The sequence below is a fragment of the Temnothorax curvispinosus genome, unplaced genomic scaffold (assembly GCF_003070985.1).
Source record: "Temnothorax curvispinosus isolate PA1 unplaced genomic scaffold, ASM307098v1 QBEX01014574.1, whole genome shotgun sequence".
Lineage (NCBI taxonomy): Eukaryota > Metazoa > Arthropoda > Insecta > Hymenoptera > Formicidae > Temnothorax > Temnothorax curvispinosus.
This window is the reverse complement of record NW_020224354.1, coordinates 552,698-567,842: the sequence shown is the minus strand read 5'-3', so window position 1 is coordinate 567,842 and position 15,145 is coordinate 552,698. Positions and strand designations below refer to the sequence as shown.

Genomic DNA, 15,145 nt, shown 5'->3' with positions numbered 1-15,145 from the left:
TTATTTGGAGAAAAAAATTTTTTAAGTGTCATGCAAATCTAAGTACCTATTCACATTAAGAGTGTTACATATGTTATTCCTGAATTTTGAAAAATTTGTCAATGACAGATTTCTGAGATGCGATTTGCTGTCGAGTTTTCACGAAAACTTTCAAAGATAAAAATATTTTATATTAGAAAGACAATTACGCTATCGCGCATTAAGTAAAATTAAGTAACAAAACGACGTTAATTAATTCTCAAACGTATTATTCGACGCGTCGTAAAACATGTCTTATTTTTTTCAGACATTTTTTAGATGGCAGTTTCTGATTATTTGGTAAAGAATACATAATGGATGAAACGTTACAAAAAACATAATCATGGCACTTTTAGAGATCCGTTTAAATGCATTTCTCATTTATTTGCGAAATTACATTCTAAATATTTAAATTTAAACATATTCTCATTATATAAACTTTGCTTTATATATCATTATCTATTAATATGTGAATCAATATGTAAATTTTAAAAAGATTGAAAAACTATTAAATATCTTTATTTTAATATTAAGTATACTTAAAATTATTTTTATTTTGATGCACTCAATCTCTGATAATCGCAATGTATCTTCATAAATACACGAAAGATTCAAGCACTGTTGATTGCATCTCGATCGCGTTGTACAACTTTCCAAATTCCGAAAACCACACTTTACCAAATCCATTAAAAAATCTTTAATTAATTATCTCTCGGCCGCAGTAAAAAAAAAAGTACAATAAAATATCGTATTTCGAGAAATACGATTTACCTGTTAATAAACAGACATTCAGAATACTTGAACACTATTAATCGCATGAACGCGCTACACAATTTTTCAGATTTCAAGATTACGCGATTTAGCTGTCTGCAGAAGTTACTCATTCCAGCACTATCGCCTGCCGACCGCGGTCGGGTAACACAATTTCTCGAAACTGGAGAACAGAATTTAACTATCAACAAGTAGAAACAAAGTTCGAAGAAATATTCGAGACACCGTCAGGTTTCCTCCCGGTCGCGATACACGGTTTTTCAAGACACGATAAGTTGCGATTTATCACTTTAAATCGCGGGAAACCGCCGCGCTATACATATAACAATACGTCACTTTCACGTCGCGCACCCCTATATCTTCGCGATAAATGCTCATCGCACTAGCTAAACCCTTTGCCGCGTGCTAAGATCAAGCGAAAGTAAAAGAGAGAGCGAGAGAGAGAGAGTGAGAGTGAGAGACAGAGAGAGAGAGAAAGAGAGAGAGAGATGCTGCGAGAGTCTTTGGAGACTGACCTGTGCCCATCTCCTCCGCAGCTGTTCAAAAGTCGAACATCGCCAGAGAACGACGTATAACCGAGGCCGTGGTCCCGACGCGGCGTCGAGGAGGTCGCGCGAAGTCCCGAAGCATTCTCCGTGACGGGATGGCTTCGAGCCTCGACGTACCTACTCATCTCTCTCGCTCTCTCTCTCTTTCGCTCTTTCTCTCTCACCCTCTCACTCTCTCACACTCGCTCTCTCTCTCTTATCGGGAAGGGCGTACTCGTGCCCGTGTCTATGTGTACATGTATCTGCGCGCATGTATGAGTGTATCTATTCGTCCGTGTATGCGCATATAGGGGTTGTTGCCCGACTGGCTGCCGGAGCAGCTATCTCTCCTGTCCGTAGCCACATCACGGAGAATCATGGGTCGTTCCCCGATACGGTCGACAGGGTCCGGTGGTGGGTATCCGCGACGGGGGGCGAATGGAACGGGACGCCGAGGGGGGTGGGTGTGGGTGATATGGTTGCCGTGCGCGGAACCAACACACCGACGCCAATCCCTAAACGACCGCGAGTCGCGGCGAGGAGGCCACGGCGATGGCGTATACCGGGGTTACGTCACGCGAATCCACGGCGTAACACCTCTTCTTCGTCTCCACCGCCGCCGCCGCCGCCGCCGCCGCCACCGCCACCACCGCCACCCTAGTTGGCACGTTGGCCTACACGTTTCGAAGGAATAGGGCGGAGGGCGCCGCGGAAGCGCGGGAGAAGGGTGACAGGGTGGGGAATTCCAGCGAGCTAGCGACTAGACTCGGCCCGGGGACTTGCTGGCCGAGTGGCTGACTCGACTATAGCGGGGTAGCGCTAGTTAGCCATCGGCAACTACGGGGGCGGCTCCCGGAGGCCACGTTGTCAGACGGCCGTTACCACTGTGTCATTGGTCGACTCCACCCACGGCGGCGCGAGATTGTGGGGGTGAGCGCGCAAAGGGGTGGTGGGCGGCGCCAGGCGAATCGACGACGCTGATTCGACACCGGTTCGCCAGTCGCGCCGCGCCGACCAATCGACAATACGGGATTAGGTTGGCTGACGACGACGTTAACATCTGCCTTCCGGCAGCCAACGCTATTTACCATTTACACGATAGTGGCGTCGTTACTGCTTTTTCACGGTGTAGGTATGAGGTACAAGTATAGGTGAATGCGGGGGTATAAGCTACCGGGGGAAAATGGTACAATGGGAACTTGACGTTAGGCGGATAAGATAAATACGATATCGAATCGATGACTGTACTTTCGTAATTTCGTAGAGATTCTAAGAATGCGAATAATGTGATTAGACAATTTTCTTAAGAATTGAATAAAGTGTCTTTTAAATCATTAGAATATTTATTATTTATAGCTATAAGATTTCCTGGTAATCGGTTGTACTAAAGTAAGATTTACGAGTTATAATCTGCAAATGCGTATGCATATAAGCCTTAGGAAGGATGGACGCATTTATGGCGCGAGCGTTTTTTTCTTTTTAGCGCAATATATTATATTGATTAGGCCATTTTGTCGGAGTTATGTAATGACACGCCCCTCTAGCAAGTGAGCTATTATTTGTGAACTGCGCACGAGCCCTCGATCGATCCCGCCCCCTTGACTTTCTGGCTTAACCAGTCGGTAATTATATCTTGGTTTTGATCCTCGCTAAACGCGAAAACCCGCGTCCGAGATTTCTACAATCATATTTATTATTGAACTACATATCCGTTTTATCCTTTATGTAAAACTCTTCTTTAAGCTATCTTCTATTCATCATTATGTATACGTTTCTAGCATGTATTATATCACTCAACAACTTTGTATCATGAATTTTATTATTACAATAATTTACAGCATATAAAGGAAACGCACCATGTGAAGAATCACATTCGAATTTACATTGTCAGACTTTTAACAAAATTTTTGTTTGCTGTGATAATTATTTGCCACTCTTATCAACTTATCGTTCTCGTCAAATAATTCAAATTATATAAGTCAAAATAATATTATAACATTTACCTTTGTCAGCTACAATAGACATATTGAATCCTTATTTGATTTCGAACAGGGAAGAATAGATTATTTTAATAGCACAGATTTTCATGGGCGTATAAATTTTAGATATCCAACGTATGTGTTGCAAGCAATACATGTTACATTCTGCTACATGTATTCAGCAAGCATTTTCCCTAAGACGACATATCATTCAATTGACACTGCTGCAACTGATCTTGTAGCTGAGCGTACCGCATTTGTAATGAGCGTTCTCGTTCTGTCTGTCTATTTACATCTTCCATGAGCGCGTTTATCCTTCTCGGAATTGCCGCCTCTTCCTGCGTTTGTAGAAACTTAAATGTCGATTGTTCGAGATGCGCCTGTTCTATCTGCTCCCACAAATCGTGCAGCTGCTTCGTCAATACTTGTGTTCTGGTCTGTTTAAGAAACAAAACGGTAATTATAATTAACGTAAATTTAGAATTTCTTTAAGCAGATTTTTATTTCAACCGAGCAAATCATATGAAATACGAAATTTTTGAAACTATGTAGCTTATAAAATTTGGCTCTATTATAATAGGTTTTTGTAACATAGCCAATTGTTCTAATTTTAGTATTATATAATATGTTAATTCAGTTTGTATTTTTTTTTTTTCAGAGTTCCGTACAATTAAAATACAAGGACATTTTAATTTTCTCGAATTTTCTGCTACATGGAAACAAAAGCTTTCAAAAATTCATACCGTAAATTTAATTCTGTTATTTATCCCAAGGTATTTGTCATAAAAATAAAAAAATGCGCCAAATTAATCATATAAATAATAATATAAATTGTCATATAAATTGATGGCTGACAACGATCTCATCCCAATATCCTCCTCTAATTATATTAAATTCTGTGTGTGTGGTATGTGTGAATTTTACTTACTTGATAACCTCCGGTAAGTACTTTCAATTTCTTTTCCATTCTCGCAGCGCGTTTAGCTTCGCCTGTCATATGCATACGATTCTCCTCTAATTTTCTCTCGCATGCTTCCACTCTATCTTTCTTCGAGGCTAGCGTTGCGCGAGTATACCGTTTCTGCGTTTCGAGATACAAAATCTGCGACAGACATTCTTCCCATACAGTAGTGTAGGCATCCAGGCTCAGTTCTCCATGAGCCATTCCTTCTTTTACAACTGCCATCTCGTCGATTAACATTTTCTTAGCCTAGATTTGAATATTAATACAACATTAATTTAATAACTGATTCGTTAATAACATAGAAATGATAAAGATATTTTATATTTTATACGTACATTAACAAGCTCGTCCTCTTCGAAAGCCTCATATGGATGTTGTTCCAAATAATTTTGAGCCTGGACTAATGATGTTGCGGCGCTCTTCCTATTTGTATGCGTTGGATTTTGTAATGCGTCATAGTGCATCATCGTGATCATTTCTCTCTTTATCAGTTCTTCTGCCTAAAAACAAAATACTAGTGTAGTGACCGCGTGTGCCCCTACCAAGATGGCAGTCCGGCATTACACTAATTAGTCGCGCGCGGGCAAACCCCCTTTCTCGCAAACGCCTGACGGCGTCGACTAGAATATATAAACAAATTCGACAATTCAAAGATACTCATTGTCCTCATCGACTGATCGACTATCAAGATCGCATTGGGAACATACTCTAGACTCTCTAGAGTCTTACTATCGCGACTCATAGAGAGTTGTGCATTTTTAAAGACATATCTTACATCTCACCCCATCATCTTATCCATCATACATAATTTTCATCCAACCATACACATTCCTTTCGTACAATCATCTCATACCACGTTCACAATGACTCAATCCCCAAAGTAAAATAAGAAATTAATCCGTAAAAATCAATAATAAAAATTAATGTCTTCATATACAAAAAAATTACATACCCTCTGTAGATCAGTTAGCGGTGTGTCCATATACGGTCTTAAAATATTCATATTTACATCCGCGGGCCGTGGTAATTCTCTTTGTATTACTTGTGATCTACGTGCCAATTCTCTTTTTTCTGCAAGAAAGAACAATATTTAAATTAAATTACATTTTTTAACTCTAGAACGTCACACTTCCGAAGAGTTCCGATTTCGCCACGCTGGGTGTACAGCACCCAGTGTGTCGTTCTAGCTTTAATCAAGATGTTTGAGCAAGGGATTTACAATCTTTTCACAAAGGACTTACTTTCTTCTAATAATTCCTGCTGTTGTCTTGCATCGATATCTGCCTGGTCCTCTATTACCTCATTGTCAGTTGCAGGCGCACTAGTACTCTCCTCGTTTGTCTCTCCGTCGTAGATATCTATCTCGTAATCGTTACACGGCGCTGGTAAAGAACTTAATACCGCGCGCAACGAGCTCTTTGCCTGCGTCTGTATAAGTGGAGTTTCTGAACCATCCACGTTTTCATCCGGATTTATATTAAGCTTATCGCGAACGGGTGTTGCCGCTAAAACTCCATTTTGCGTTCGTACTGACGCCCCGCTTGGTGTGTTGAATGAATTTATAGGCGTTCCGTCGCTGCGTTGCGATCTGAACGGAGTGGCCAAAATTGTATTCGGCGTTGCGATGACATTGGTAGGAGGTACAACGCCGGTAAAGTCAGGATTATTCAGTGGGGTGTTCAGTCCGCCTGTAGAAGAGGATATTTATAAAGTGTAATTGAGCACAAGTTTGACAATATGCTCATAAAGTATTATAAACTATTATATTTTACCCTTTAGCGGTGTGTCCACGTGCGTAAGAGCCATGACATTTTGAGCTTCTTGTAATATTCTGTCTGTAGCGGCTGGTGTACGAGGTGTTACCGATGCATTTGTAGGTAAGGAATAATCAGCCAATAAACTGTCGGAGAGTGTAATACCGCTTTCAGTGGCAACTTCTCGTGCGACCTATAACAATACGATTAAGCGACAAGTGACATGCAAACATATCATGATTATTATTTATAAAAAATAAGTTTAAAATAAGTTAATTAAAGAACATACTTCCGAAGCTCTACCAAGCTTCACAACTTGTTGTAATTCTTGATCTGAGATCTGTGGTTCTGGTAAAACCAATTTACTCCTTTTCTTTACCGGCTCTTCATTGTTAAGCATACCCATAGGTATGTCATTTTCCTTCCGCTGTTTTAACTTCTGCTTGTCTCTTCGGCGCTCCATTTCCTCCTTTTCTTGTCGGAGTTCACCATCTAAATGTTGTTGCCTCATTCTGGAAAAATCAATCGCCAAAGGATCGACATGCTCATTGGAAGTGTCGTAGAAACCAGGAGCGGGCCGTTTCTCAAATGGTATTTCCGTGTTATAATTTACACCGCGTTTGCGTTTGTTCTTTTGAGACACGGTGATACCGGCAGCTCTTAATTCTCTGCGCTTCTGTAAAGCAGCGAGCCTGCGTGCCTCCTCTAATTGCTTTTCACGCGCTTTACGTTTAGCCTTCTTTCCCTGAGTATTTGCCAGCCTAGCGCGTGCCTCTGACAACATCTCCAATTCTGTAAAAAAACACAATATTATTAGAAACTTAGGTAATTATATAGAATAACTAACAAAGCTCGGATTACTTTGACCTTCAGAAGTTTTTAGCCGGTGGTCGTTTTTTATTAAAAAGTTATTAACAATAAAAATTTAAAAAATATAGCAGCTATTTTAAGTATTGGAAGGCATAAATGACTAATATATATGTCAAAATAGTTCACGCATACACTTTCCACGCGAAACGACGCGAAAATGTACGCGTAAACTATTTCGACATATATATTAGTCATTTATGTGTTAGTTATTCTATATAATTACCGAAACTTACATTTATTTTGCAAATATACAATTTTTAAAATACAGTGTTCATCCTAATGGTCCATACGATTTATAAGATGCTTAAAATATTGTGGGAACCGTTACGATGGACACTGCATACAGTTTATAAAGTATAATTAGTTCTACTGTAAAATGTGTTATTAACGAGTTTTCAACTTACCATCTTCATCCATATCTTTAGGGTCTGGTCTTGCTGGCTTTGTCTCTGGATTCGGGTCAATTTCGCCAGGTTTAAGTTTTCGAGGATCATCAGCGGCATCGTCTCCTTCTTCTTTCTTTTGCGCTTGATCACTGAAATAATTCAATGCAATTAGTACAAGTATATTAATCACAGTGGATTGTTCTACTCGAATAGAACGCCTGATGTTACTCACAGCAAATACTCATATCTCTCCAAGCACTGTGCTGCTGTCCGCCCGATAATGGGCGCAATAGTGCGCCATTGCGTAGGCATTAATTTCGCAAGATGAAGAAGCTTTTCGTCTTCCTCACGACTCCACTCAGTCTTTTTTATGCTCGGATCAAGCCACTCGAACCACCTTGCCTTACATTGCTTCGCCGATTTTCTGTGTAATAATGAAGCTATCCTACTCCATTGATTTTTGCCGTACTTCATTACGGCTGCTTTTAAAATTTCATCCTGAAAACAAAGAATTTGTTTTTTATTTAACAGTTATACAAATACACATACATACCCACACGTGCTAGGTTAGAAAACATCACTTACTTCGGTGTTCCGCCACACACCACCCTTTATCATAATTCGTGGCATTTTGTATTTCTATTTGCTCCGTGAACGAAAAATATATTTTCAATGATGAAAAGCGCGGAAGGTCCCTTGCTCCTTCTTCTTCTCAATCAAAGAGAACAGAGAAACCTGAGAAACCTGAGAACGGCCGTTCCTTTCTGAAGCCGGCAGAAGAGAAGAAGAGGATGCCAGAATCGCAGTTTTCGACAGCCACGCCACTGACGCCACCAGCCACTGCCAGCCGCCAGCCAGGGGTGCGTTCCGATTGACCTGAGTGCTGAAAATCTATAGTGCACGTGACATATACTATAGGGTTTTTAGCACTCGGGTGGGGAATCCGAACGCAGCCCAGTGCTGGGGAGTGGGGATGCCGCGGAAGTTGAATTTTCGGCCTGCCCTCTGAGAAAATGGACGTCAACCGTTAACTACGTCCGTTTCGGTCGGTAACTACATGGATTCGTGTCCGTGCTATATCACTTTCTCAGAGGGCAGCATCAGAACTTACTTGACTTCCGGTGGCCGCTGGTACGCGATGAGAATCCTCCATTTACTTTTTCGCGTTGTTTGAGGTTACGGTTCTGTTCCACGTGACATTTGAGTATTTGGATGTTTAACAGAATTAAGACTTCAAAGTAAGATTATACATCATTAAAAAAATATTTTAACAGCATATCATATTAATTCAGTAAATACTTGATATATTGTAAATATACTATAAATATTTTACATTGTATGTAATAAAATTGTCTTACATATTTTCGATTATCCAGAGCAGGATGAAGGACAATGATCTTGTTGGATTTGCCGATCCAAATGCGGTCAGTGACAATGATGAGGATGACGAAATCGCTAATATTAAAAAAAAGATTTCGAAGAAATCTGGAGGGTTTCAGTCCATGGCTCTTAGTTTTTCGGTATTGAAAGGGATCCTCAAGCGCGGTTACAAAGTACCCACACCTATACAAAGAAAGGTTATTAAAGAACACTTATATTATAGTGAATATAATCCACCTTGTAGCATTCTTAATACAATAGAGCTTGATCAACATTAATGTAAAATTTATTTCTTCATAGACTATACCACTGGCTCTCGAGGGAAGAGATATAGTAGCCATGGCTAGGACCGGTAGCGGAAAGACCGCTTGCTTTTTAATCCCTCTGTTTGAAAAGCTCAAGGCGAGGCAAGCAAAGACGGGCGCACGTGCCTTGATATTATCGCCTACGCGAGAGTTGGCATTGCAGACCTTGAAGTTCATAAAGGAGTTGGGAAAGTTTACGGGATTAAAGGCAGCGGTGATACTGGGTGGCGATAGTATGGACAATCAGTTTAGTACAATTCATGGAAATCCTGACATTATCGTAGCTACCCCAGGCAGATTTCTGCATATATGCGTGGAGATGGATCTGCAATTGAAAAATGTCGAATACGTTGTCTTTGACGAAGCTGACCGGTAATAGTTCTTTTTTTTCTTATGTCATTTTTAATATTTGCGTTTGTGGTAAAGTGTTAAGCATGAAATTGCGTTGCAGATTATTTGAGATGGGTTTTGGCGAACAGATACACGAGATTGTGAACAGATTACCGGAGTCACGTCAATCGTTATTATTTTCTGCCACTTTACCTAAGATCCTAGTAGACTTTGCAAAAGCTGGCCTTAGCGATCCAATTCTACTTCGTTTGGACGTTGAGAGTAAGCTGCCTGAAGGATTGACGTTATCTTTTATTACATGCCGTCCTGAAGAGAAATTGGCCGTACTTCTTAGTTTGCTAAAAAGAATTATTAAACCCGAGTCGCAAACAATTATATTTGCGGAAACTATGCATCACGTGGAATACATTCATCAGGTAGTCATCAATGTACACATAATGATCTAATATTCTGTTAGGTCTACTTTGGTAATCGATATCAAATATATAAAACAATTTTTATAGGTATTGGATAAAGCGGGTATATCTAACACCTTTATTTATTCCAATTTGGATCCTTCCGCGCGTAAAATAAACGCAGCCAAATTTCAAATTGGTAAAGTAAGGGTTCTTATAGTGACAGATGTTGCTGCTAGAGGAATAGATATACCTCATCTTGATTGTGTGATCAATTTCAATTTTCCCGCAAAATCTAAGCTTTTTGTACACAGAGTAGGTATGTTCTTTCGTAATTATTTTTAATTATTACAATTAAAACACGAAAGCGCTTGGCTGATCATAATCTATTTTGCAGGACGATGTGCTCGAGCTGGACGTGCTGGAACAGCATATAATATTGTGAGCTCAGACGAGTACCCGTATCTCTTAGATCTGCATCTTTTCCTCGGTCGGCCTTTAACAATAGTGCCGACTGCAGGAACCACGGAAAATATGGAATCCGCCGTAGGAAAATTGCCACAGGCTATGATAGAGGAAGAATTAGCCGAATTAATAAATTGGCACAACATTTCTACCGATCTGGTAAGCATGCCGAGCATATCTACTTTGATATATAAATTAATATAGCTAATCCCCTTTTTTGTTGTATTAAATGAATATTTGTATTCACAGACAAATATGCGAAAAGTATGCAACAACGCCTATCAACAATACATCAGATCGCGACCAGGCGCTTCGACGGAAAGTGTCAAAAGAATTAAAGAGCTTCGCATAAGTGAAGCTGGAATTTTACCCCAGTACTCTGACGTTTCTCATACAGCTGCAGATCTAATATCCAGGATGAAAAATTACAGACCGCAGGGAGTGAGTGTCACACTTCATATACATATTACAATTATATTTCAATTTTAATTTTAGTTATATCTTTCAATTTTAATATCCAAATCTTTCACATGTAACAGACAATATTTGAAATTGGTACGAAGACAAATTCAACGGACTATCAAGTGATGAAAGTGAAACGAATGTTTCATAAGGAGAGTATTGTTAATTTCCGCAAAAAAATGGAGGAACATAAAACTGATAAAATCAATATGGTGTCAGGTAGATATTAATATGATAGCAAGATGTACCGTATATACGTAATAATATTCATATTAAAATTTTCAATTTCCATAGAATTGTCTCAAAAAGTCAATCTGCCATCCAGTAACGCGGAAGAAATTAATGCTGCGTTCAGCACGGTGATAGTTCCAAAGAAAAGAAGCAGTGATGATTTATACAAAATTTCAAAGAAGAAAAAGCGTCTAACAAAACGGGATGAAGAATATTATATACCTTATTCCGCACCAGACAAGCATACAGAGGATGGGTAAGAATCACTGTTACACGATACTTCAGTTTTTATAGCTTGTCTTCTAATTATTATTACGAACATATTAAAATTAACATTAACATGTATTTTAACTTTATTAAAATTAAATATATAATTTAATCATAATAATAAATTATACTTAATTTTCAATTATTGTTTGTATTCGATATGTTTATTTACCTTTCAGTTTAGCGGTTAACACATTTGCCACTGAAGCTGATAAAGCGCAACTGGAGTTAACAGCAGACAATGAAGAGGGTCGGCATCTTCAAACGCAGTTGAAGAAGTGGGATAGGAAAAAGAAGAAAATGGTTACCGTCGAGAGAGTACGTACATTAACTTATATGTATAATCTCCTATCATAAAGTATGAATTTATTTTTTACATTGTATCAACAGGATCCGAAGGCGAAAAAAATACGCACTGAATCGGGTGTATGGATACCTGCTACCTATAAAACAAATCGTTACAACGTGTGGAAGGAGAAGAGTAAGATTGATGAAGACGACAGCGAAGATGATAGTGAGGAAGAACCTACACAGACGAAAAACTGTAAGTCAACGTGATCACATCAATTATAAAATTTATACGTATTTGATTTTAATCTAATTAATTTAAATACCATGTTTAATCGATGTATCTAAAAACACTCATTATATAAATTTTTCTTTTCATATTGTGCATATATTAATTTGTTCTAAATATTATAAAAATAATTGGCATACTTTATTTGCATTTCAGTACGGACTACAGCAAATACGCATTGGGCGCGGCACAATCAAAAGCTGAAAGACAAAGTTAAAGTTAAGAATGAACTGAAGAGACCCGAACAAATTTTGAAGGCACGCAAGTTGCTGGAAAGAAAACGCCAGAAAAGCGGCAGAAAAAATAAAGGCCAAAAGAATCGTAGGAAACATTAAGGAATAAGGAAACATTTTAAGATGTTTTCGATGTCCAAAATACATTATTATTATATATATTTTATATTATTGTATATACTGTCAGTTTTACGCATTTGTTTCTTTTTGTTCCATTCTTGGTATCTCTACTAATTATCACTTTTCTTACACCATTCTCATTACTCATATTTGCCATGTAATCGACATGACCGTGTTAGATTGAAGAAATAAGTGAAAAACAGAAGGTACTACGTATAGTAGAAATAGTTATGAATTAAAAGTATACTTTATATCAGAATATACAAATCATCATCATTTCAAATGTCCCTCAACGATCTTTTTACGATCAAGAATGTGCGATTGTAATATAGTTTCATAGGGGCAAAAGAAGGGTGAAAATTCAATGCACTGAATAAAGAGCTAATATATAGCTAGATATTTTTGTTCCTCTACAATCAGTCATTGCACCAAAATCGCATTTAAAAGTATAATATTCAAAAATTTAATTAGTCAAAACATCAAGCCTATTTTTTGAAAAATTTTGTTTTCCGAGTTGTATCATTGTTGTAGCAAATGAACAATATATATTATGCACGACACAAATACGACGCATCGTCTAAAAATAATCGCGAACAGTTCGATAATATCTCTCGAGAGCGCAGTGACCTTATAAGCAGGTGTTATGCGATTTAGGACGTTTGGCCTTGCAGCATCATCGTCACATTACCGTCACAACTGCGTCACAACTGCATTGCGTAAGTGAGCCAGTGTGGAGTCTCGTGTAAGACGAGGTATTACGAAGACTTCGCTAAGGCTTGCCTTCGCGCGAAGCCTTAAGAAATTTCCATGTCATCGAGGTGGTGCGCAACTTCTCGCTCGCCGCGAAGGAAGAAAAAAAACCTGGATCGATACGATCGTAAATCTTGTCGAGAGTTGATCGTCGGCGGAAATTTATCTCTGAACGCTCTGGGAGTATCACGGCCGCATGACACGAGGCGGAAGATCTGCGTGCATAAGCGGCTTCCGCGAGAGCAGCGTTTGGCTGCTCTCCACCCGAGAGAGTACATTAGGAAAATTTTCAGCGTATCAAACAAAGTGCCACACTCTGCAGAGATATTCTGTGAAATGTAGCGTGGAATAACAATGTAACACAATACTTTGTTTATATTATCTTATACACCTATGATATATTAATGATAACGGATTGACGTTATATCCTCCAATTATCTGAAACGTTGGGTTATCGCGCTAACTTTTTCGCCGCGTCCGTCGTGCGGCAGAATGTTTTCCCGATAATTAGAGATACCAATAAACAACATATAGGATATTTGTAATATAAAGAAGCTGCGCTATCTCTTCGCGGAGATTATATATAGAAAAAAGAAAAAAAAATTATACAATATTGCAAGTATTTGAGATATCGATCTCTGACGGGTAGTAGTCGCATTAACTATTATTAACAGTTTATTAGCGCGTATGGTCGATCGGCTTTCCCATCTGTGTCATAGTGTAAAAGCCCTTCTCCCTTTGTGCCCGTATGCCCCGTTTGTGATCTAGAAAACAACACGGTGTACGGTGTACGACCGACGCGCGCGTCGTAATTAGTAAAGCGAGGCTGCAAGCTGGAGCGCAACCGGATCCGAAGGAGACTCGAGCCGCTTCGATTTCGAATTCCCTTCAGATCACCCGATAGCTGATCTCTCTCTTTCTCCCTCTCTGTCCTTCTTTCTACCGATAGTAGACAGCCTGTACACATTTCCTTTCGCTGCCTAAATACCGTTAGGTTGTCATTCTAGGCGTTATTAGAGAAAAGGACGACTCTCGGACGTGTTTGCGTTGGTCTCTCTGTGTGATCGTCAACGTTTCTCTCTTTTCTCTCGTTCCAGCTTCATCATTCTGTCGCCTTGTTTTTTCCTCTAAAAATAATCTTTCTCTCTCTCTCTCTCTCTTTCACGGTGTGACAATCCCACTGGGCTTTTAGACGTGTCTAGCTCGTCTATTTGCCCATTTGTCTTCTTCGAGCGTAGCATGCATTCGGAGCTCGACCTTCCCCTACTCGGTGGCTTTTTAGCTCGGGACCTCGGGAGAACGAGGGAAACATCTGCCGCAACAACGCGGCCAGCCGACCCTCCGGGCCTAAAATAGAGATTATTATGATAGAGAGAGCATCTGCAGGCTGCAGCGCGGATGACTCCCTGACTCCCTCGGCGAAGTGTCGGGACTCGGGAGTCGGGAGGAAGAGAAGAAAAAAGAACAGAGAAGAGTACGTCGCGCGCGCGACGGGCTGAAACTCGCTCGCCGAGGAGAGGAGAGCCGTATATTTTTGGACGTGCGTGTGTGTCGCGACGCACGGGCGCGCACACGCTCGCGTCTTCTCAATCTTCCTGCCGCGTGCGGAACGCGGCCATCGTGTATCAAGCGATTACGCGCTTCGCCCGAAAGCTTCGCAGAAATTGGCACAAGGTCTCTTTTGGTCCTTCGCCTTCTCTCTCTTTTTCTCTTTCGCCCCTCTCTCTCTTTCTCTCTACATTGTCCGATCTTGAGAAGGAGCCGCGGGACACAATTCATCGCGACTCGGTCTCCGCCTCTATTATCTGCTTGGGGCATCATTTGCGAATTACGGGTATTAACGGCAGATTGCGGCGGGATTCTGTCGTGCGGGGGGTACCTACTCGGGATTTATGTAACAAAGATTTTTCGCACGTTGCGAACGAAAAGGAATGGAAGAAACATCTGCGAACGTAATATACGTGTAATATGTATTTTTCTTTATAAATATTTGCAGTGACCTCCTCATCCTCGTAAGGAATGTCACACGGCCGAGATGTTTATTCCAACAAGCCCGTCGTATCTATGGTCATTATTATTTTAGGTCCAGGTCTGAATTCTGCATGACTGAAATGTTATTTTTCGCAACATATCCTCTATATATATTATATATTATATTCCGTATCCTATCCTATACCTACATAATATATCCCGTATATACTAGATACCGTAATACTAGATAATATATATGATACGAAAAGTTATTGTATATCTATAGTATTCTAAAGATTTGTGTTAGTGTGATTTAAATTGATCGATTATCAATTTAATAATATAGTCACTTATTATTTACCATCAACG

General features: G+C 39.7%; 2 protein-coding genes across 3 annotated transcripts; one reads left to right on the top strand and one right to left on the bottom strand.

Annotated features, from left to right (window-relative positions):
• Window positions 1-3,081: 3,081 nt before the first annotated feature.
• Window positions 3,082-7,899, bottom strand: LOC112464781 (cell division cycle 5-like protein). The gene is made up of 10 exons (XM_025031969.1): window positions 7,855-7,899; window positions 7,502-7,767; window positions 7,288-7,418; window positions 6,303-6,805; window positions 6,032-6,206; window positions 5,501-5,947; window positions 5,212-5,330; window positions 4,595-4,759; window positions 4,224-4,505; window positions 3,082-3,732 (listed from the first exon to the last, which is right to left on the bottom strand). Exons 1-10 carry the CDS (start codon window positions 7,897-7,899, stop codon window positions 3,490-3,492), a joined length of 2,376 nt encoding a protein of 791 aa, XP_024887737.1. The 3' UTR covers window positions 3,082-3,489.
• Window positions 7,900-8,396: 497 nt separating this feature from the next.
• Window positions 8,397-12,452, top strand: LOC112464782 (ATP-dependent RNA helicase DDX54). Of its 2 annotated transcripts, XM_025031970.1 has the most exons (12): window positions 8,397-8,507; window positions 8,646-8,846; window positions 8,950-9,326; window positions 9,406-9,721; window positions 9,809-10,019; window positions 10,098-10,324; window positions 10,415-10,606; window positions 10,705-10,846; window positions 10,922-11,114; window positions 11,305-11,443; window positions 11,516-11,669; window positions 11,859-12,037. In XM_025031970.1, exons 2-12 carry the CDS (start codon window positions 8,652-8,654, stop codon window positions 12,035-12,037), a joined length of 2,325 nt encoding a protein of 774 aa, XP_024887738.1. In that variant the 5' UTR covers window positions 8,397-8,507; window positions 8,646-8,651. The 2 variants fall into 2 exon arrangements, with proteins under 2 accessions (XP_024887738.1, XP_024887739.1); XM_025031971.1 differs by lacking the exon at window positions 8,397-8,507 and having other exon boundaries at window positions 8,652-8,846; window positions 11,859-12,452.
• The last annotated feature ends 2,693 nt before the right edge of the window (window positions 12,453-15,145 follow it).

What these genes read in the sequence shown, in the direction of transcription:
- LOC112464781 (XM_025031969.1), bottom strand. Translation starts at nt 7,899, where the DNA reads ATGCCACGAATTATGATAAAGGGTGGTGTGTGGCGGAACACCGAA. An exon ending in TAAAGATATGGATGAAGATG is followed by an intron (nt 6,806 to 7,287) that starts GTAAGTTGAAAA and finishes GTTTTTTTACAG; the next exon opens with AATTGGAGATGTTGTCAGAG. An exon ending in AGCTTGGTAGAGCTTCGGAA is followed by an intron (nt 6,207 to 6,302) that starts GTATGTTCTTTA and finishes GTATTGTTATAG; the next exon opens with GTCGCACGAGAAGTTGCCAC.
- LOC112464782 (XM_025031971.1), top strand. Translation starts at nt 8,652, where the DNA reads ATGAAGGACAATGATCTTGTTGGATTTGCCGATCCAAATGCGGTCAGT. An exon ending in GCTTTTTGTACACAGAGTAG is followed by an intron (nt 10,020 to 10,097) that starts GTATGTTCTTTC and finishes TCTATTTTGCAG; the next exon opens with GACGATGTGCTCGAGCTGGA. An exon ending in ACCTACACAGACGAAAAACT is followed by an intron (nt 11,670 to 11,858) that starts GTAAGTCAACGT and finishes TTTGCATTTCAG; the next exon opens with TACGGACTACAGCAAATACG.